Source organism: Branchiostoma belcheri, unplaced genomic scaffold, assembly GCF_001625305.1.
Source record: "Branchiostoma belcheri isolate BF01 breed outbred unplaced genomic scaffold, Haploidv18h27 scaffold63, whole genome shotgun sequence".
In the NCBI taxonomy this organism is placed as follows: Eukaryota; Metazoa; Chordata; class Leptocardii; order Amphioxiformes; family Branchiostomatidae; genus Branchiostoma; species Branchiostoma belcheri.
The window spans coordinates 1,605,107-1,628,693 of record NW_017804276.1 but is presented as its reverse complement, the minus strand read 5'-3'; the positions used below and the strand labels follow the sequence as shown (position 1 = coordinate 1,628,693).

At 42.6% G+C, this 23,587-nt stretch overlaps 1 protein-coding gene across 1 annotated transcript in view; it reads right to left on the bottom strand.

The window, feature by feature from the left end:
* The window catches only part of LOC109483212, a 30,407-nt gene extending 7,264 nt beyond the window's left edge, over positions 1-23,143 (bottom strand). Inside the window, 20 exon segments of the mRNA XM_019786191.1 lie at positions 44-196; positions 1,109-1,326; positions 1,931-2,105; positions 2,790-2,953; positions 3,697-3,816; positions 4,480-4,617; positions 5,274-5,493; positions 6,043-6,224; positions 7,651-7,875; positions 8,528-8,737; positions 9,374-9,599; positions 10,388-10,511; positions 10,887-11,746; positions 11,816-12,037; positions 12,143-18,882; positions 19,508-19,591; positions 20,204-20,313; positions 20,746-20,936; positions 21,671-21,790; positions 23,051-23,143. Of these exon segments, the coding sequence (XP_019641750.1) occupies positions 44-196; positions 1,109-1,326; positions 1,931-2,105; positions 2,790-2,953; positions 3,697-3,816; positions 4,480-4,617; positions 5,274-5,493; positions 6,043-6,224; positions 7,651-7,875; positions 8,528-8,737; positions 9,374-9,599; positions 10,388-10,511; positions 10,887-11,746; positions 11,816-12,037; positions 12,143-18,882; positions 19,508-19,591; positions 20,204-20,313; positions 20,746-20,936; positions 21,671-21,762 (10,454 nt within the window). The 5' untranslated portion in view covers positions 21,763-21,790; positions 23,051-23,143.
* Between the last annotated feature and the right edge of the window lie 444 nt (positions 23,144-23,587).

Genomic DNA, 23,587 nt, shown 5'->3' with positions numbered 1-23,587 from the left:
ACAAAGTCAAGAAGATTGAGCATTTATTTTTTTTCCTACTCACTCAAAGACTTTCTGCCATGATATGGTGATGGTGTTGTAGAGAGGGCTAGACAGATCCTCGTTCATGTCGATGGGTCCGTAGGTGGGGGACTTGTAGACCCCGCTGCGGCGTACTGTGGCCTTGTAGGTGCTGTAGTGTAGGCCCCCTGCTTGTCTATAGGGAAACAACAAAGACTATTAATTTTGTAAAATGGTTTAGATTGGCACACTCAGTAGCACAAACAATTGACGAAAACTTACCACACCTCACACAGAAACTAAACTTCCAGAGAAACTAGCAGTTTGGGATACAGGGCTCGAAATTCTTTCTTGGGGAATAGGTGAACTGGTGCACTGGCGCACAATGTAAAACAAAACATCTGAAATGGGAGCTACATGTAACTTCAAAATCGTTAACAAAGTACTAAAACAAAAATTTTATTGTTTTTCTGACATGCAAAGAATATCCTGCATATACATGGTACATTTGATATGTACAAAAATACAAAAATATTTGGGTGCACCCACAGCAAAAGTTGGGTGCACAGCTACAATTTTGGGTGCACTAAAGTTCACATTTACCCAGTATTTCGAGTCTGACGATATATAATCACCTGAGGTCCACATGCGAACAAAAAAGGAAGCTTTTTTTGTGATGGACAGTGAATGACTTCTAATAGCTTACAAATAGCTTGTTTCTCTGATACCTTATTACCTACATGCAGGGAGATGGTTAAAATAAAACGTCACGTATCAGTAAAGTCGTGTGTGAATAAGATCACGTGTTTGTAAACCGTAACTCTCGCGATATCACGTTGTGAAGTGATTGGTCATTAATTATCCTGATGAAGGCAACAGTGGTCGCTGTAAATTTGATCTCTGTAAATCGTGCGTTAAAGTTCAACGTTCTACTATAATGATTACTACCAACACAGGTGAACTTTCTTGATAATCCTTTGACATACCTTTCTCAAATATTAAGAGGACTGTCATCATAAGAATTACTTAGACTACTCAATGACAAGTAATAACATACTATCTATATATATATAACTATGATACAGTATGCTGAGGCATAACCCCTCACCTGTTCTCCTTACAGGTAGGAGCGCCCCATTTCTTGGCCATGGCCTGGCACATGCTGGCTGCAGCCTGCACCCCCTCCTTCAGCTTGGGGTGGATACAGATGCTGATGGACCGGTCCACGTCCGTCTGTAGGGTCCCAAGGACGGGCTGGAGGGACGTCTTCAGTTCACCCAGGTGGTGCTCAAAAATGGTCTTTGCCGACATACGGGTCCCGTGGTTCTGTAAATGGTTCGAAGTCAAACAGAACGTGTCACTGTCAAGTAAAAAACTAAATGGCTGTCAATATAAACAAAGTTCCCTGGCAGGACAGACTAAAGACAATTACACTAAAGTTTTCCAATGTAAAGGCATCCAATGCGATTTCAGGGCAGCAAAACTGGAAATTCTGAATAAGGCAATCTTTGTGATATTGGCACATACTGCTTAACATTAGCATATTTAAATCAGTATTTCATACTTTGGGCATTTAAGACTGCAGAAATGAGTCCTTTATTTTTTGGATGGTACCCTAAAATCAGCCCAGGGCCCTTCCAGTAAATTTTCTGTCATAATTCTGGGAATTTTTGCTCCATGAGGGTCAATATACAGTCAAACCTGTCAATATTCAAGGGACCGTCAAAAACTGACCGCTATGGCCGAGTGACCACTACACAAAGGTGGCCGCTATTACAGGTTTGACTGTACATTGGGACAGTGTGGTTTCAACTCAGTATGTTGATAAATGACTAGAATATTGGCTTTGAAAAATCGGGTTTTCAAGGCCTAAAACTGCACTGGATGCCTTTAAAGATGAAAGGAAAGTTACTGAAACAGTTGCTTTTACCTTGGTTCCTTCGTCCAAGAGATAGCTGGCGATGTCACTGACAAAGCTGCCCAGACTGCGGATGAGTTTTTCCGTACCGCTCTGTCGGCGAACGTTGGTCATCTCGTGAACAAACTCGCGGAGAGCTGGGATCTGGGTGTCATGGACGCTACTGAAGACCTGGGCTGGTCCGTCCCTGGTGATAGAAATACATGAACAGTGTATGACTTCATACGTTACTTTAATTCCAATATTGATTTTAATATCAGGGCTCGAAATTCATTTTGGGGTATAGGTGCTCTAGTGAACCCAACCTAAAAAATTGGGTGCACAATAAAAATATTAGGTGCACCATATAAGATAAAATAGGTAAAACGTCTGCAAAAATTATACTTACATGTATGTTTCATTTCAAGAACTTTTCATGTTTCATTTTAAGTACTACAAAATGTATAACTGTTACAATGATTGTATTTTCTGTGGGTTCACTGCTGCACCCACGGAAAAAATTGCCATGGGTGCACAGCTCCAAATTTGGGTGCACATGCACCTAGTATTTTTAGCCCTGAATATTGATATGCGTCTACGTTTGACATTTCAGGGGTCGAAATACCCCTCATGTGTGCAACTTGGTGCAAGTAAATTTGGTGTCGTGCAACTAATTTTTTGCCGGTATGCACCGCAGTGCAAGTTTGCTTTATCCACTGTTACTACCTGTAGAATTACCCAATAATAAAGAACTGGAAAGTAGCGGTGGACCGGTTCGGACCGTAAAAATTTTATCGGTCCGGTCCAAAAAACCAAAAGTTGGCCCAAAAATCTATTTCGACCCCTGCATTTGAATTAGAAAGCATCCTAACAGCATCCCAACAGTTTGTACCTTGTGAGTTTGTTAGTGAGTTTGAGGTACTCGGTGGAGCTAACGGTGAAGACGCGCAGTCCTCGGGCGATGTCCTCCTCATCCTGGTCCTCTACCTGCTCCTCCTCCTCATCATCATCACTGTCAGCATCTTCTCCCATCAGTCCTGCTTTCCTCTTCATCTCCTGGAGTCATCAAATGGGGGAGAGACAACGATATACATGACTGTTACTGAGCTAAAGGAAGTGTAGTCGCATAGCATTTTTAGGGGCAGTAGGTTGTTAGTCCAATGGGTATCAGCATCACTCCCCTTTCAATGCCTTAGGCCATGTTGATTTGAGTATATGAATGACATCCATGCGCGCATGAATTTTTGGCCATTTCCCCCCAAAAAAATTCAACCACACTGTAAATCGTAAAAACAGTTGCACAATACAGGAAATATATATCATGAGTTGCAAGAAAAAGATTGGAAACAAAACAAAAAGACGAAAATGTAAAGAAAAGAATTTGAAGAGTAGATTTTTGCCATAACATACTCTGTGTCATTTGTTCATAACCATGTAGACTTCATAATGACTTTAGCAACTTTTTTTTGGCAACACTTTTTTTTATTCGCACGCTCACATCAGTTTTGTGGTTCCCAGAGGATGTCATCCATATAATCAAATCAACATGGCCTTACCGTAAAAGTTTTACCTCCTGATTTTCCTTCATCATTTCTTTAAACTTTCATCAAATATGTTAGAATGAGTGTTAATGAAGATCAAATACCCTGGTAATGAGACACCAATTCTAAAAGTAACAGTTACTTAGATTTTGAAAACGGCAAAATGTTTCAGGTATAGCATCTACAGCCTTTCATAACTTGACATAAGTGACTGAAATTTCTATCTACATTTAGGAAGTAAAAATGAGCAGCACATACCCTGATGCCAGCCTTGAAGTCTGCCCTGATCTGAGTTTGGGAGTACTGGTTACGGGCCTTGGCACACATCACTGACATCTGTCTCTGTTTGCTGGATACCTGACGATCAACTCCAGTAATCTGAAACACAAAGTCCCCTATCCAGCAATCTCTAACCCAACAGTTTACAAAGCTTTGAGTGCAAAGAACTAGGGAAACTAGAGAAGTAACATTTGCAAAGCAACAAACACATTCATACATATGCACTACTAGTACATGTATATGGTTACAGGAGCAGAGCAGACCATGAAATTGCAACATTATGTAACCGAACACCAGTTACCATGGTGAGAGATGTCAACAAATCAGGGCACTGGCCTGGTTAGAGATCAGTATTTGGAATGGAAGAAGAAGAAACTAAGTAAAAACAACTATCTACTGAAATGATGAACACGATTCCTTTCGCCATGTCCAAACTGGTGCAATTTGATCCATATGGCATAGCATGTTAAGACATAAAGGGAAACTAGAAAGGTAACATTTGCAAAGCAAAGGCATAATGTTTACCTTCCCATTTGGTCTGCTATGTTAATTCTCAAACACATTCATATACATGATGACAGGAGTCTAAATCCTTCCTGCTATAAAATTGCAATATAATGGAACCCAACACTAGTTACCATGGTGACAGACACTTGGCCCAGGTCATTGACATAATTTGTTTGGAGAAGAAGAGGAAGAAGAAGAAACAGAGCAAAAACAACTTTCCTTTTGTAAAGTTAACATAACAAAATACATTCCCACCTCTTTCTCTTTGTGAGCTATGTGTAATCTTGTTTCCTTCAGGTCTGTTTTCTTGTCCTGCTCTGTGTTCTTTTTCTCCTCCAAGGTGGTCCTCAGACTGGTTAACTTCTCCCTGTCATCATCATCAATGATCACTTCCTGTGGAACAAAAAAGGGCTGGACTTTATTTGGCAATCTAATGTTTATAGCAATCATGAAACAAAAAGGGATTTTTTTACATCTCTAGAACATGATGTGTGTTAATACTGCATATGACAATCCTTCAGGAAGATAAAAATCATTGGAGTGAAATCACAGTGACATCATTCCTCAAATTAGAGTTGTACACCAATTTTTTTATTATGCACAGGTGCGCCTAGATATAAGTACAATATTTTGTTTATGGAGAATTCTTATACAAAACTAAGATGTTTTAGTTTTTATCTCCTACCCTGCAACACAAATTTGACCAAAGTGACATCTTGAGGGAACATAACTAATACGTGTATGTAACAGATCTTTCAGCATAGTTAACACTGTCAGTCTGTAACACAAACACACTGTCCTTACTTTGGGAGAATTGGGACCCATGGGGGACCAGCTATTTAAACCTTTTAGGCCACAAATAATGCATATAAATAAAATTATAATTAGTGTGAAATTATTTAGGTACAGTACTGGTGCTTCAGGAATAGGTATTTTGGACCTATAGCTCATCAATTTTTCTGGTACAGAACCTTTACTGTGTCCCGGTACACAGCTCTAGGTGGCAGTTATTTCCGAAAAATGGATTTCGAGCAAACACTATTATATACCTCATCAGGGTTTATATCAACAGGTTCCACAATCTGCTCCAGTTCAAAGACTTCCTCCTTCAGGTCGTTGACCTCCTGTTGGATGGCTGACAGCTCATCCTCCTTCTCCTCTTCCTCCTCCCTCAGTGACTCGAGCTCCTCTGTTAAGGACATCTTTTCCATCTCCAGGGCGTTGATTTCATTTTCTAGCTGCTCCACTTCTTCTTCTAGATTCAGGGCTCTATGATGTGATTTAGAAAAAAAGTAACATTTGCAAATCAAAACGCATAAGATTTACCTCCACATATGGTCTGCTCTGTTAATCTTACACATTTATATAATATTATATGGTGACAGGAGTCTAAATTCCTGCTGCTATAAAATTGCAACATGATGTAACAGAGCACCATGGTTACCATGGTGACAGACATCTGGTTCAGGTCATTGACTTTATTTGTTTGGAGAGAAAAACTATATGTTTTCCTTCAGTAAACATAATTATAGCTTTAAACTTGAGAGAGAAAGATAAAAGAAGTGGAGAATTGACTCAATTTAGAAGCTTTTAGCTGGAAAGTTGCACTTAGTTTGTAACATTAAAAGTCAACATGTACAAACTTGTGTAAATGTAATGTGCAAATACATGTATTTGGGTATGTTAGAATTTTGTGACTGTCCTGTAGAGCATTTAAGACTTCTAAAGTCTCACATGAAGGCAAATCAAAGGCTACAAGAACTTTCTCTGAAATGCCCATAAACTTGAACAGGAAATTAAGTATTCCTGAACTGTTACCTGATGATTTCTGAACACCTGAGGTCGTCAGTCTTGGTACAGATGAAGGCGATACTGCCGTACTGTCCGTCCATCAGCAGCTGTCTGCGGAAACCCTCACCCAGCAGCTCTTTGGCCGTCTTGTCATCTACCGCTCTGTGGATACTCGCAACTATCCAGATGGCATTGCAGTTTTTAAAGTACTGTGGGCAGCAGAAATACATTTTGTAGTGATAGTAAGCCAGAGTGATGTTCACTCCCAGGATGGAAGTACTGTTTTGGGTGGTGCTAATGTGCGCTAGGTTTGTATGTGTGTGTTCTTGTCGTCCACCGCTCTGTGGATGCTCGCAACAATCCAGATGGCATTGCAGTTCTTAAAGTACTGTGGTGAGTAGAAAATGCAGAGTTAATTCACAGAAATGGTTACATTGCATTTTGTGACAAATCTTAACAAAAGCCAGTGTGCAAAATAATGCAGCCCCAAACATGTATACCTGTATAGTTTTGTCGCATACATGTGACATGTAAATTACTATAAATATTGTACATTGCAGCAGCAACACCTAAGTCATTTTTGCCCTGAAGAAGGTGACTGATGATCATTGAAACATTGGGAGTAAAAAAATCATTGGTTGTTGAATGAATAAGCCTTTATATACAGTCTCTTGCCAACCTGGTGAAATAATTCATTGATGTCAGAGCTCGAAATTAAAGGTGGTCCAATGGCCACTGACCACTAAAATTTACACTGAAACAACTAAAAAGACACTTTGGGACATTTTTTGGGGACAATAAAAAATAATCAACATCAGAATGTCGGCCTTTCTTTTGTTTATCAGGCACACGTCCCGGTTTTTGGATTTGGAAAAGTCCCTGGGAATTTCCCGTCTACTCTGCAATTATAGTGCGCCTGGGAGCATGGAGGTAGAAAAAAGGAAAGGAGGGAGCTCAAACTTTCTGCCTATTGTCCGATGTTGGCCGCGGGCGTCAAAACTGTAATTGGCACGAACTTGTCAATTGCCCTGATTTGCGTAGCCCCCAGAGCGGCACAACAGAGTTTTCCATTGTTATTAATGTCAGTGACAAGACGGCATGCCCGGCATTGACAACTATAAGTGTAGCAACTTTTATTCTACGATAACTTTGTATCAAATTTGAGGATTACTTCGATGAATGCAGGGTATGTCGGTCCCTGCTCGGAGTGGACTCGGCTACTGTCGCTGGCAGTGACGTCATTTTCGGCTCATTTGCATAGCCATATATGGAATTCTGGCGGGAGAGACCGCGGCGAACATAGGCATCAAACAAAGTACCGCCGGGCCGGCGGACAATAGAACCCAGCGGGATCTAGCGCAGCAAAACAAAAGGCCGCGGCGGGTGCTAACGTGCTCCCTCCTTTCCTTTTTTCTACCTCCATGCTGGGAGTGAACATTATAGCAAAATAAAGTTGACTTCAAGTTGAAGTCTTACAATACTTTCCAAAAAACAGGCTGGGACAGTTCATCCTCACTTCAGGAAAATCTAAATTTATTTTTGGGACAGTGCTGGGACAATAAGAAGAAAAAATAATTTGGGACAATAGGAAGAAAAGTTAATTTCAAGGCCTGGACATGTACATGTATAACCCACCTGTTTGGCTATGTTATCCCTGGCAGCGTTGGAGTCCCTAACCCCAGGTAAGTCCACTAGGATGGCACCACTGCTACACACGTCACAGTTGGGGATCTGAACTTTCACCCTCTTCACGATTGGCCAGAGCTGACCACCTGACCTGTCCCGTGACCCCGGCCCTCTGGCGGGAGGGGCGTCCATTGAGTCCACATACTTGTCAATCTCACTTCGGAACTCTCGGGCCTGAAACAGCAGGCGTAGCAGTTCCAGGTAGTGCTGTGTACCGGTTCACTGGAACTAGTTCCAGACTTGTAAAATGTTAACTTAAAGCTACAAGTTAAAAAAAAAAACTGATTGTCTGGACCTTTTTCCGGACTTAGGCCACACCAATTTAATTTGTTGGTTCTCTGATTTTTCCGAAAAATGAAGTGACAGGGAAAAAAAAAAAATGAAATAAAAACAGGTCAAGGCATCCTATTATAGCCCCAAATGCTACGATACGAGCCATGAAGTCAACACAAAAGGCTGAATTAAAATTTGAACTATAAATTTTGAGCTTTTAATCAAACCGCTGCATTGATAGATGGAAAAACTGTAATAACTAGGAAGAAAAGGACTTTCCTCAACTGTTGGGGGCAAAAAATGAGCATTTTTTAGTTTATTCAGAACCAGAATCTTTTTTCTTTTTGCAAATCAGAAAGAAAAGAGGTGAATCCGAGAACCAACAAATTAACTTGGTGTGGCCTTACAAACAAAAATCATGTCACATTCTCCTTTTTTTTGTTCTATACCGCCTGAAATCTTCAATAGTTTACGGCCTGAAAAACTGAAAAGGGGCTATTGGACTACCTTTATCATAACTAAGAGGAATGGAATATATCATAAGCATACATACCCTTGACTTTGAGATGTGTTTGGTGGTCCCCAGTAGATGTCGTACATGAGGCAGCCTGGAGAGAACGTCGTATGACTCCACTCTACCGTACACGGCCTTGATTTTACTCCAGGCTATACCAGCCTCAGACTGGGGGTCAGGCTTCCTCTTGGCCTTACCGTCTTCTCCTATCAGATCTGTCAGCAGCAGGCGTAGCTCATCGTCCCATTCCTGCAGAAGGCGGTTTGAAAAAAAAAATTAAAAATCACAAGAATCTACTTCTAGTTCCTGCTGGCTCCTGAGTAGTTTATGATACCTTTCAATTCCTTTGACGATCTGCCTGTCAATCTACCACCTATCCATGTGCTGTCAACCTACTCCACCTGGCTCAACGGATACACAAACTGAAAGCTCAGTCACCCATATATATATATAATACATGTGTGCAGGGTCGTGTGGCGCAATGGCAGAGTGCTCGACTTGGAACCGAGAGGTCCTGGGTTCGACTCCTGACATGCCACTGATCATGTGCACTTGGGAAAGGCACTTAACGCGACTTTCCTCACTTAACTCAAGTGAAAATGAGTATTGTCCTGTCCTGTTTTTGTTTCTGTGTGTGAAACACAACACAAGCAACAGCTGCCTGTGTCCAGTCACGTAAGATCCCCCCCCCCCACGAAGCCCATTTTTGGCCTTGACAATACCTATCACTAAGACAACCTGCCTGCCAAAAATCATGAACCTCGGACCATGCCTTCAAAAGTTATTGTGCATAATCTGCCGAACAGTGCCAAAACCATTCTATAGCCTTCTTGTCGAAAGCAATCAGATCAAATTGCTAATCATGAATTAAGATCTACAACTGACCTTCCTGGACAGAAACTCGACATCAGCCTCGTAGTTCTTGTTCCTGTCATTGTTGGAGACTTCCACCACCACAGCCGTGCAGGCGCGCATGCCCGAGGTGGGGAGGACAGAGGCGTGGTCCAGCAGGGCGTTCATCAGGCTGCTCTTCCCTGCGCCGGTGTCACCCACCACTGCGATGATGGTCTCAGGCAGGAACATCTTCTCACCAAGCTTAGCAGCATCCTTCCTGTTAGGTGGGAATGTGGTCTTGTGATTAGAGTTGTTAACTTCGGTTAGAATCGTGATTGTGGGTTTGAATCTCTAGCCAACCACTGTCCACTGTAATGATGGTCTCAGGCAAATGGACATTTCACCAAGCTTAGCAGCCTCCTTCATGTTTGGTGGACGAGGGAAGTTGATCTTGTGGTTAGTGTTGATAACTTTTGAATCTAAGGGTTTCGGGTTCAAATCTCTTGTCAACCACTGGTTAGGGCCATTGTCTTAGAATGTAAGGGCACCAAGGGTTCTGGGTTCAAATCTCTAGCCAACCACTGCAGAATAGTGCAATGATGGTGTTGTGTACCTAAACCCAATTTTAGATTCAGGTCAGGATTCAAGTCCATAGGTTTAGGTTCAGTTCCGGACTCTGAAGTCCAGACCTAAACCCATGGCATATACAGAATTGCATGTTGGCAACCTTGCAATGTTGTATGGGCAAAACTGTGGCCACGTAACATGGAGGCTGACACTTGACAATGCCTGATAGCAATTGTTTTCTTCATTTTGCAGTAAAGATTTTGCAATATACGGAAGATTTTAGGCGATTTGGAAAGAAAAGAGGTATGTGACACGTATTTTTTTAGTAATAAGTCCGCAATCGGTTCTAGATTTAAGGTTTCTTTGGACTTGAACCTAAACATTTTTACAAGTCCGGAGCCGGTCCAGCGAACCGGTACACAGCACTAGCCATACCACATCTCAGTCAGTGCTGTTTCTTGATATTCAAGATGTCTAAAAGATTTCTTTCTTTCTTACTTCCATGCCTGCACCCTGGATATGTCCTTTAAGCTGGGCTCCTTGTCCAAGGTCTGCTGAAGACTGGCCAGGATGGTCTGACACTGCTCCATGTACTTAGGGGCATTGTCTGTGGTCACCTTTCCTGCAGGGAAAAAAGGATAAACTAGAAAGGTAATATTTGCAAAGCAAATGCATAATGTTTACCTTCCCATATGATCTGCTCTGTTAATTCTAACACATTCATATGACGTTATATGGTGACAAGGGTCTAAATCCATCCTGCTATAAAATTGCAACATGATGTAGCCCAGCACTAGTTACCATGGTGACAGACATCTGGTTTAGGTAATTGATCTTATTTGTTTGGAACGAAAGAAGAAGAGGAATGGAGCAAAAACAATGTTTATTTCCTTCGGTAAACATAAAAACATAATAAAACTGTAGTTATAGTTGAGATGCACCTATTCCCAAAAATGAATTTCAGCCCCAAATACAGAGCAAGTATGAACTGCAATACCTGGGGTATTTACTAGTCGGCGTCTTGTCCTTCCCACATTTGTTGGCAGCACTCCTGGTGTTTCTTCAGTCATCTGTGTTGCTGGGTTTTCTTTAACTTTTCCTATGCTCGGAGTTTTGTCTGTTGTCTCCTTCTCTGATGATAGGTTTGTTGACTCAATGGCTGGAGTTGTTTTTGTTGTTGTTGTTGTGCTTTCTGCACTTTCTCGGCTTGCTCCAAGTCCAAGGTTGTCTTCATTTGGTGCAACATTTGTGGTGACCTTCTTACTTTTCTCAGGTTCTGCCATTTCTGACTTATTGTTGTTTTCTTTCACTGAGACGTCTTTTCCTGAACTGAAGTTAGTTACAAGAGAAGGCTGATCGGAGCTGGTGTGCATGGATGGACTCTCGTCATCAAAATTCTCATCGTCAAAATCAATGTCATCAATGTTGATGTTCGGTGCACTGAACTCATCATCATCATCGAAGTCACAACTCAGACCCTGTAGGGACATCTCGTTACTTTGTTTATCTGTCTCCTTGGTAACATCTTCGTTAGTGTCTCCTAGTTTATCAGCTATTGAAGCCTTGGGTGACTCAACAGTAGAATCCTGTTCTGTATCAGGACAATCTTTTGATAGAACGTTAGTCTTTTCTGCAGTAGTGCCTGTTAGAGATTCTTGGTCGCTAGAGTTGCCATTATCATCATTGTCATCATCTTCACTTGTGTCTTCCTCATCACTGCTGTCCTCTTCCTTATCATCTTCATCACTAGCATTCGAATTTTCATCACTGTCAAACTCTGCTCCATACTCCATAGAGTTTGAGGATAGAAACCTGTCATTTTCTGAGTTGTCTGAATCCCTATCTGACTGTGCGTCACTCGACTCGGCGTAACTCTCCGGGGACAGAAATGTTTCGTTCTCTGAGCAGTTAGAATCCCTGTCTGACTCGGCATAACCGTCCAGCGAGGGAAGACATGAGGAGTCAGAGTTTGCGTCGGTATCGGAGTCTTCTTGCACTTCTTCTTCATTGCACACTTCTGGTACTGCACTTTCTTGAGACGTTTGACTTGGTTCTTTACTGCAACTGGAAGATGTGCAGTCGTCTAATGGTGAGGTGCTACATGGTTTTTCATGGCTTGTTTCTTCAATCACAGTTAGATCTGACTGACTTGGCTCTTTACTACAACAGGAAGGAGATGTGCTCTTGTCTAATGGCGAGCTACTACAAGGTTTTTTGTGGCTTGTTTCTTCAAACTCTGTCAGATCTGACAACATCCCTTCCTTGTCTACCTTGCTTGGTACTTTTGTCAAATCCTGACACTGCACAACTTTAATCTCATTGGGAGAAAGGGTCCTACATGTAGTAGTATCGGGCATTGTTTCCTCACAGGCCTTGCTGGTTACAGTGTCCATGACTTGACAACTGGGTTTGGTGACCATTCCCGAGAGGTCATCTTGAGTCTTGGTAGCAACCACGTCTTCCTCAATGTCCTTAATCGTTTCTTCCAATGTCTCAACTTTGTCTTCAGCTGAAAGTGATGCTGAGGGCATGCACTTGCTTTTCTCATTCTCAGAGGCAACTTTGACGAGGTCTGAAGCCTTTGAATCACTTTCTGTAGAGGAACACAACTCCACATCTTGTGCATCTACCAGTTCTCTGTTATCAGTATCTTGTCCTGATTGTGTGTCCATCTCTTCAGTAGAGATCTCACCTTCATGTCCACCTTTGTCATTGTTATCCTTCCCCACAGCTACACTCATCTCTGTTTCTTTGCCATCTTTGTCGTTTGCATTGTAAGTTTCAAGACCTCTGTTATCTGGAATACCGACTTCTTTGTTGTTGTTTTCCAGTTCATCATGTTCAGGTGTTGTATTTTGTTCATCTTGGTTGGTCTTGTTATCTTTGTGAATGTTAGCAAAGGTCTTAGACTCTTGGTTTTCTGGCAGAGAGGTGTTGACCTGGCTATTGTCTACTTCTTCCGTAGTATTCCTACAATAATCAGGATGTGGTGATGACACCTCTGGAAGTACCTGTCTCTTTACTTCTGGTGTATTCTTACTGCTTACATCATCAAGCTGCTCTGATACCTCCTGAAGCCTTGGTCTCTTTGCCTCTGGTGCACATTCTAGCATACGTTCTTCATTGCTGTGCCTTTTGTTTGACAGTTTATTTTCTGTCTCGTTGGATACAGTGTCTTCTGGCTTATTTGCTGCAGAGTTCTTCTTCTTGAAGAATTCATGCACAGCCTGTTCAATAGCTTTCCTCTTCTCTACCTGTGGCCTTGGAATTTCATTACAAGTAAGACCTTCCCTTCCATTTTTGGCACTTGAGTGGTCAGATACATTTTCACAGCCATCTTTAGAACTGCTTGTGGGCTGCTCCTTCAAAGAAGGACTTGCGAAGAATGCTTTCACCTCCTCTGCTACCTTCTGCTTTCTAGCCTCGTCCGCTATCTTGTCCAACTTTGAGGACATCTTGTTGACGAAGAAACGGTGGGCGAAGAACTCTGACACCACATCCCTAACATAGTCAGCTCTGCTTTTTGCCGAGACAACTGGTACACACTTTTGCTGAAAGTCTGCTGCTATGTCTGCATTTTTAGTCACTTCACAGTGTGCGTCAAAGAAGTCTTCTGTGCCACATGGTGGATTTTCTGTGATGTTTTCACACTCTTCAGATGTCAACCCTTCAGCATTATCTGTCTCTTCAAGCTGTACCTCCAGATGCAATCTCTTGCTTTGAGGCAGAACTGCATCAATCTCATCGTGTGGCCTTTTAGCAGTTGACAGAACTTCACTAGCTTTACAGGTGAGCTGATCAACTACTACAGCACCTTCCTCTTCAGTCTGACTGTGGATCTTGACATGATCTTCACGTGACTGTTTCTCGGTGACACTTTCATCCTCAGATTCCATGTTGAGCTGCCTCTTTGGCTCAGACTCTCTGTGTGGGGGATCCATAGCCTCTGCCTGACTGATACATGGATTTGAAACATCATGTTCACTGCCAATTGTCTTATCTTGCTCTTGTGAACTCTTAATCTCTGTGGAAGTTTCTGAATTTTCTCTTAGTGGCACCTGCTCTGCTTCCATTTCCTTGGCAGCAACAACTTCTTCACTGGAGTTGTGAAACTTTCCAGGCTTTATTTCTGAAAAGGTGGAGTCTGTCGAAGTTGGATCAGTGTCTTTCCTCTCTGGCGATGTCACCATTTGCAGCTCCTCAGTTTCCGTTTTCTTGGCAGTATCTTCTTTGTTGCTTAAGTTGTGAAGATTTCCGGGCTTCATTTCTGAGAGAGTAGACTCTGACAAAGTTTGATCGGCAACTTTCCTCTCCACATCTGGCAATGTCATCATTTGCAGCTCCTCTGTTTCTGTTTCCTTTGCAGTATCTTCTTCTTTGCTGATGTTGTGAAGCTTTCCGGGCTTCATTTCAGAGAGGGCTGACTCTGCTACGGTTTGATCGGCAACTTTCCTCTCCACATCTGGCAATGGCACCACTTGCAAAGTTTTCTCTGTTTCCATTTCCTTTGCATCGTCATCTTTTTCTTCACAGATGTAGGGAAGCTTTCCAGTTTCGCTCTCTTGACTCGGCAAAACTTTTGACAAACTTGCATCATTTGCAGATATCTCTTCCAGTGAAAGGACTTCTTTTTTATCTTCTTCAGGCTTTGCAAGTTGGGTACTTGTCCCTTGGAAGTTGTTAGAGAGTATATCTTCAATACGAGAAGAATCTGACAATTCATTTTCCTTCGACTTTTCTTTATTGCTTTCTTCAAGAGTACCACCAACACTTTTGCTTTGCTCTTTAACTTGAGCATGGCTGGAATGTCCCTTGTGACATGAACCAGACTGGCTACTGTGTCTCCTCTCTTCACTCTCTCCTTCACTATCAGACAGATGTAACCCTAGGCCTACCTCTCCTACGCTTTCCGGCTCCTCTTCGTCAGAACTTTCCAGATCCGAATAGTTGTCGTATTCAGCTCTGTAGTCGATGGAGTCTGAGACCATGAACCTTGAGTTTTCGTCTTCAAACTTCTCTTCCAAATGAACCCTGTGCAGGTCAGCATTTTCTTTAGTACCTGTGTCTAAACCAGTGTCTTTTACTTCCCAGGTCACTGACTTCTTGAAGTCTGTAGTGACATTGTCAACACTAGTTAAAGTAGCTTCTCCTTTGTTTTGCGTTGGATGGCTTGTGGGCAAGGTTTCGCTGTCTTCATTTGCTTCTATCTCTGCAAAGGCTTCTTTCTGTAGAGCATCCAAGCTGTCTTCCTGACTGCCAGTTGGGGAGGCTAGGAAGGGTACAACTCCAGACAAACCAAAGTCGCTACCAGTTGAGTTCTGACTCAGCGGTGTCTCTCCTTCCTCGCTTTCTACGTCGCTTTGCGTGGCGTTATCGCCACTCTTTCCACTTGGGCTCAGTCTCAGCATTCCCATATAGCTGTCAGATGACCCACTACTGCCAGATTGCCTGTCCGAGCCTTGGCTTGACGGTATCATCTCTTTCTCTGTCTCATTTTCCGCGGTAGGAACACTTGGGGTGAATGACATCTGTGACAAATCTTGAGATGCACCTTTAGCATTGCTAACGGGTGGAATTTCTGGTGAATACTCCAGATTCTCAAATTCCTGTAAGACCCAAGCAGTACTGTCATCCATAGTGGTCCCATCGTCATCTTTCATTTTGGGGCTGGGAGGTGAAATGCTTGGATCCTCCTCATCTATAACACAAGCAGGTTCAATGAAGACAGGAGGATCACATTTATCCACCACTTGGAGGCTATCTTCCCCTCTTCTAGGATAAGGACTAGTGATGCTGTCTTGAGAAGCATGTGACAAGATAACCTCTTCATCATCCTCTTCCTTATCCATTCCATCAGTCACTGGCACATCTTCTGACACCAGTGCTGCTGTGTCATCTACATGTACGGCTGATTTCTTACATATTGTGTCGGATTTCTCTGGTGGTGATTGCACAAGCTCCGATACCTTAACATGGCTTTTAAAGTATTCCTCCTCCAAGAAAGTGGTCTCTGTCGATGTTGGATTAGTGTCTTTCTTCTCCCCTTCTGGCAATGTCTCATCTTCTGACTGACTTGCTGTCATGTTTATGCTCTGTTCTTGCTCGGTGAAGTCGTCTGTCTTGACATCAATTTCTTTTTCCTCCATTTCACAAGATTGGTTACTTGGAGACCAATCTCGTGTATTGTCTGCAAAAGGACCCTCTATCTTTTGCTCATTTGATGTGTCATCAGTTATGTCTTTCTTCTCAATACTGTGATCTTCCTCAACTGACACATTACCTTCAGCCTGTTTGCTGCTATCCTCCACTAGCTGGGGAGACATGGCTGTAGTGTCTACATCTGTATTTTTGTCTGCAAAGGGATCCTCTATCTCTTGGTCATCTACTATAACATCAGCTATCTCTTCCTTCTCAAAACTGTGATCTTTCTCAACAGTTACTGACACATTACTAGTATCTTCCACCTGTAAGCTGCTGTCTTCAACTGGCTGAGGAGACATGGCAGTAGTGTCTTCATTTGTCTGTTTGTCTGCCTCTACCTCTTGCTCATCTGCAATGACCTCTGCTATCTCTTCTTTCTTGACACTGTGATCTTTCTCAACAGTTACTGACATATTATCTTCCACCTGTAAGCTGCTGTCTTCAACTGGCTGAGGAGACATGGCTGTAGCATCTACATCTGTATTTTCGTTTTCAAAGTGATCTTTTATCTCTTGCTCATCTGTAGAGACATCAGTTATCTCTTCCTTCTCAACACTGTGATCTTTCTCAACTGACACATTATCTTCCACCTGTAAGTTGCTGTCTTCAACTGGCTGAGGAGACATGGCTGTAGTGTGTACACCACTGGTTCTGTCTGCTAAGGGATCCTCTATCTCTTGATCATCTGTAGAGACATCAGTTATCTCTTTCTTCTCAAGACTCTGATCTTCCTCAACTGACACATTATCTTCAGCCTGTTTGCTGCTATCCTCTTCTGGTTGAGGAAACATGGCTGTAGAGTCTACATCATTTTTGTTTTCAAAGTGATCTTTTATCTCCTGCTCATCTGTGAACACATCAGTTATCTCTTCCTTCTCAAGACTCAGATCTTTATCAACTGACAAATTCTCTTCAGCCTGTTTGCTGCTATCCTCTTTTGGTTGAGGAGACATGGCTGTAGTGTCTACATCTGTACTTTTGTTTTTGTAGTGATCTTTTATCTCTTGCTCATCTGTTAAGACATCAGTTATTTCTTTCTTCTCAAGACTCTGATCTTCCTCAGCTGACAAATTCTCTTCAGTCTGTTTGCTGCTGTCTTCAACTGGCTGAGGAGATGTGGCTGTAGTGTGTACACCACAGGTTTTGTCTGGTAAGGAGTCCGTTATTTCTTGCTCATCCGTGAGGACATCATCTGCGGCTATCTCTTTCTTCTCAAGACTGTCATCTTCCTTAAACAATCCATTGTCTTTTGCCTGTGTGCTGTTAGCCTCCACTTGCTGAGGAGACATGGCTGTAGTGTCTACACCTGTATGTTTGTCTGCAAAGTGATATTTTATCTCTTGCTCATCTGTAGAGACATCAGCTATCTCTTTCTTCTCAAGACTGTGATCTTCCTCAACTGATACATCATCTTCAGCCTGTTTGCTGCTATCCTCCAATGGCTTTGGCGATTTGACTGTAGCAGCTATGTGAGGGAAAACAGTTGACTTGTCAGGAGAAGTCTCTTTCATCTCTTGTTCGTCTGTAAGGACATCAGCGTTCTCTTTCTTCCTAGAATAACAGTGATCTGACACATCACCTGTTATGCCTACGGGCTTCACGTGTGGATCAAGAAATCCACTGGCTGTCTTCTGCACTTCTTCTTCACAATCGTTGTCTGAAAGGGCCTGAAAAGTCGTACTCTCATCCAACTCCTGCTCAGGCACACGAACAGGACCTTCCACAATCTTGGGAGGTGGCACAGTCTCGTTAACTACCAAACCTTGAACATTTTGAGTTTGCTCTTCGCTCTGTGTCAAAAGCACACTTTGATCAGGATGGCTATCTTCCGTTGACTGCACAGAGTGTCCCAAAGAGTCTTCAACCCCATCTTTTGATGATATTACTACAGGTACTGGTGAACACCTATCCTCCTTGACATCTCCTCCTACTTTTGTCTCTACTGTAGGCTCTGTCTCTACTACTTCTTTGGCACTATCTCTGACTACCTGATCTTGCTGGGCAATTGAGCCTGTATCTCTTTCATCTTGCTTCTCTCTCACGTACCCTCCATTGTGAAACTGTGCAAACTGTTGCATTCCTTCCTTCTGTACATCAATATTAGAAGGTTCTTGCCTGCCCTGGTCTGGCTTTTCGGCTGCTTTACTGCTGTTATCTGTGTTTTCTGTTGAGATGAACTTCTCTCCAGGGGTTAGGACTTGGCTCTCACATCCAGTTTGGCTCACTTCTTCCTGATCAGCTTCCTTATCGTAACTGGTTTCTCCATATTTCAGGGTTAAGTCCAGTGGGTAGTCATCTGTGTGTTCCTCTGTTCTCTCTACTACAACACTTTTGCTCCCTTCATTTTGGCCTGGTTTCTTACAACTCGGAGACTCTGTAGGTATAGCAGGGGGTTGTGCATGGACGGTTTGCTTGGCACTTTGACCGCGGCTGGCCTGTTTGTATTTACGTTTGTCTTTTCCTGACGGTTTTTCCTTTGCCAGGCTTCTTTCATTGGTCGATTCTGTTTCCGTGTCTGATTCCAAAGACGAGTCATTTGATTGGACGCCCGCATCCTTCTGGGTGGTGTAAGGTCGTGTTGATGTCCTTGAACCTACGGCCCGACCTTGACTTCGGGTTTGCGGTCTGCGTCTTGAGCTGGGAGGTGTGGTATGGTAGGTACCTAGCGGAGCGGCCCCTCTCTGAGTAGTACAGCCACGTGTGAGTATGGCTGGAGAGTTTGCCTTCTTTTTAGGGACAGTCTTGGGTACTCTGAATGTTCCAAGCATTTCTGGAGTTGTGGGTGCAGCTCCCTGGGACAAAAAACACCCAATGGAAGGTATTATTTTTTGATAGATTTTTTGGGGGATACAATTACAAAGGCATCTGACTTTTGGCTAAATTATTTCAGATGTCTTTTTGACAATAATCCTTTTCTAAATCCTGTATTCAGGCTTCAACTCATGGTTAATATGACACAACAAAGTGGATTCCAGCATAACAATATTCTCTGATGAATCATAATAACCCCTTCTGCAGCAGTGAACTCCTTTAACTATAAACAAATCTATCTTTAATCTTATGCCTGGACTTACTCATCCTGCATTAAATAGGAGATCTATGTGAGAAATAAAATGGTCTTTTCCCCTTTGAAGGATCTTTGAATGAATTCAAGTTCAACTGAAACACACTGCATCCAACAGAGCAAATGTAACTTCTTTAAAACAAGCATCCAACAAAGAAAATGTTGTCACAGTAACTTCTTTAAAACAACCCAGTTCACAATGTCATGATCCCCTTCACTAAATTTCAAATACCTTTAACAAGTCACCAAAAACTCTAGCCAAGTAAATTCTAATCACAAGTATTAAGACCATCAAAAACTGGACTTTTATTATCAACAGTGACATATATTAATAAAGAGAATATTTTTCCTACCACAAGCTGCTTGTTTCTTTTCTGGCTCCCTGCTTGGACCACATTCTGTTGATGGTTTTCAGCTGTGCAACTGCAAGCTTCAAACTGCAAAGAAGCAAAATTCAAGAATTCTGTTTGAGTATGTTCCAAATATAGCACATATTTAACTAAGAAATAACCTGGAGTCAAATATGATTATGCTTCAGCAATTTACTCGCATTCAGTACTTACAAAATGTATTTGTAAGCATTTGTTGTATATAACTTATAATACATTTAACAGAAAATTGATGCCAGGAAATCAGATAACCTTTCTGGGGACCTTTGACCTAACTTTGGTCAGTGTCTCCAACAATCAAACACACAGACACAAGTATTTGGCTCAGACTAAAGAGGTCTCAGGTTCGAATCCTGCCCGATGCCACCTATCTTGTGCCTCTGGAAAGGCACTTTACACAACTTTCCTCACTTCACTCAGGTGTAAATGAGTACCTAGCTTCGGTTAGGGACATCCCTCGGAAAGGACATCAAATGGAGGTCCCGTGTTTGGAAGAGCCACAAGCCATGCATGTTAAAGAACCCACCGCACTTATCGAAAAGAGTAGGGGTCCATTCCAGTGTGAGTGATTCAAACATTACAGTCCAGTCTTACGTAGCTTGTACTTACATGTACAAAACTGGTGTGTTATTCAGGTTACGCGAAAAAAAAATGCCTTACCACAAACTGGTGCTCTGAGTCCGGTTGTCTCACCCTGGTCCCCGCCTGAATGGTATCACCCTTGGGGTGGCCAAAGGTCACCACATCTCCCTCCTCTAACACACAAGATCCTGCACAGGTGGTAATAAACAGCCTCCAGTTTAATATTCTGATGAAAAAAAAAGGGCTGACAAAAGTCTGTCACAAACAAACTGATGACATATCCTGACTGTCCATCACAGCAGTCAACCAATGACAGCAAGGCAATTAGCAATTTGACCAATGACAGAGGTCCTTAATGAGAGGAAAAAAGTTCCTGACCAGCAATCCTGACATCACCTGACTGTCCATCACAATAAGCAGTCAAACAATGATAGCGAGGCAATTAGCAATTTGACCAATGAGAGGAAAAGAGTTCCTGACAAGCAATTTTGACATTGTTGACATACACTGACAAAAGTCTGATACAAACTGCTGACATATCCTGACTGTCAATCACAATTAGCAGTCAACCTATGACAGCAAGGCAATTAGCAATTTGACCAATGAGAGAGGTTCCTGACCAGCAATCTTGACATCGTTGACGTACACCCCCGTCATGCTGGAGTCGATGAGCCTGTGTGAGTCGTCTGCCTGCGATCGGACCAGGCGACAGTGGCGGCGCGACAGGAAGATTCGCTGCTGCCACGCCGCGGAGCTGACCAGGTAGTGCACATTGTCCCCGCGCCCGATGAACGTGATTCTGTCGCTGAAGCTGGTACATGGACGAGAAAAATTTCAACCATCAGGCTGTCAAATTGTTACTGCTGCGGTTATATTTTGACCAATATGTATTTTCATTTGTATAACTACTATACTACAGAATTGTTTCTATGCAGTAAACTGAAGGAAAATGGTGCAGGTGTAATATTACTATTAAGCAGAGATTGGGCCATGTGCGGTCCCAAAGTGCCGGTTGCAGTCGCAAGGGAACAAGTGGTAACCTAATTATCTTTATGCTTATATGTCGGTGGGGGGAAAAAGCTAGCCTAGGTACCATCCTGGTTAGTGGTAGTGCTGTGTACCTAGACCCACATTTAGGTTCAGGTCCGGATTCAAGTCCACAGGTTTAGGTTCAGTTTTGGACTCATAAGTCCAGACCTAAACCCATTGGCATATACGAAATTGCATGTTGGCAACCTTGCAATGTTGTCTGGGCAAAACTTTGGCCATATAACATGGAGACTGACACTTGACGATGCCCGATGGCAATGTTTTCTTTATTTTGCAGCACAGATTTTGCAATCTATGGAACGTTTTAGGTGGTTTGGAAAGAAAGGGTTATGTGACATGGGTTCTTTTGTGATAAGTCTGGAATCGCTTCTTGACATTTAGGGTTTTTTTGGACTTGAACCTAAGGCTAAATATTTTTACCAGTCCAGAACCGATCCAGTGAACCAGTACACAGCACTAACTTGGAGTTGGACAAGTTTGACTGTACAATCTTACCAGACATTGTTCGCTGCAGTAGAAAGTGTGCGATGGCTGATCCTGCGTAAGTGGAACTGCGGTCTCCCGTCAGAGTTCTGTGACCTGGCCATGTCGCTGCAGTCTGTCTTTCTTACTGCCCTTTTAGAACAAAAATGTGATGCAACCATGTGAGAACAGTGGAGTGAGAGGTCATTTGACCCCAGACGGTTTAGAATCTGGGATAACAACCATGTCCACAACTTTATACATGCAGAATGCAGATAATTTTCTAAACCATTTCTGTATCTGTATAGCCGGTATAATCACCCTTCGGCGTAACACACCAGCTTCGCAGGCACGCGGCGCGGCGGCAGCTGGCTATATCACACTGAACGACTTGTTACACCTAACCCTTGAACATCTAACTCTAGACATTGTTTAAAGCTATCTAATGACAATGCCCCTACTGTACTAGGTGACAGCGAGTTCCACTCTGCGATAGTTCTAGGAAAGAATGAATTCTTCATAACTCTGGTACTTGAAGGCATGGCTATTTGTTGTTCTCTTCCGGGCTAGTATAGGCACAGTCTGGTCCTTTTTCTTCTATTTTCCAGTGACATCCACTGTAGGTTGTTGTTGTTTTTTTCCGTGTCTTGCAGCTTGATTCTGTACCCTTTCCAGTTTGTCTTTGTCCTTCTTTGTATATGGATCCCATATTGATATTATTATCGCATTTAGAGCCCAAATTATCCTGCCTCCAATGTTTTGGACAAAGGCGTCTTGTTTGCATGTGATGCATAAATTATCATCTGCATATGAAAACACCCCAGCTTGAAGTTGCACACCCAGGCTCTACCGCGGATCGCTGGAAAAATACTTAGAAATTGGCCGAAATGAAGGGTATACCAGGGGAGTTAGCCGGCCAGAGAAGATAAAATTTGCGACCCACGATTTGGATATTCTCTGGCCGGCTAACTCCCCTGGTATACCCTTTATTTTGGCCAATTTCTACTATTTTTCAAGCGATCGCGGTGCCTGGTAGAGGCTTGGGAGCACCCCCTCCCCACAAATTTCTTCTTTTCAAATTCCCAATCTGAGCGCCGGAGAGGACTACTATATATTAAAGTCACTAGCTATACAAACTTGTGCTTTTAATTCTTTACAACCCAGATCCATACATACGGGGAGGATATTCCCGCGATTTTACTTCTAAGAACGCGAGAGAAACTCGGGAACTGAGGCGCGGGGAGTGGAAAATTCTTCAGGCAAGTTTCGGCGCCAAGATCGAGCTGTCGTTTCAGTTTTCCCGGCCGCTGATACCTCTAAAACTTTACCAGAACGATAATCTAGTTCTAGCTACCTTGTGAGTGCGTGTGTGTGCGTTATTTGTGTACACTGTGAGGAATTTGAGGGACTTACCGGGCATCACAGTCAACAGAGCCCTCGCCTCCAGCATCGCATTTCCCGCCAACTGCTTGTTTACTGGCTCGCTATGGTTGGTGGGAAATCTGGGAGATTCTTTTCATATATGGGGAAGTGGGGTAACAACAAAAAGCTGCTAAAAGATTACAATCTCAAGCAAATGCATTAAACTGCTTTCAAAATAATTATTATTAAATATCGTATATTACAAAATGATACTAGTTGATGTATACAGCAAATTAAAAATGAAATGAAAAATACTGTGTCCCCTTTGAAAATTGAAGTATAGACTAGCCCAATTTGACGGGTTAAAGGTCCCTGGGCAAGCCTGGGCATGCCTTGACATTTCTGATGGCGGGAAAATTTGAATTTCTTGGTTTGAGCCATCACTACTAGTGGGCAGTCGAGGAGCAGTGAGTGTGACTGAGGGTTCAGTTCTGTTGTTGAGCGAGGTAGCTCAGGTTTGAACCGTCGATCCAATGTATTTGTATGAACCCGTATACGGTAAGGCCAAAACTGATGCGAGCGTGCGAA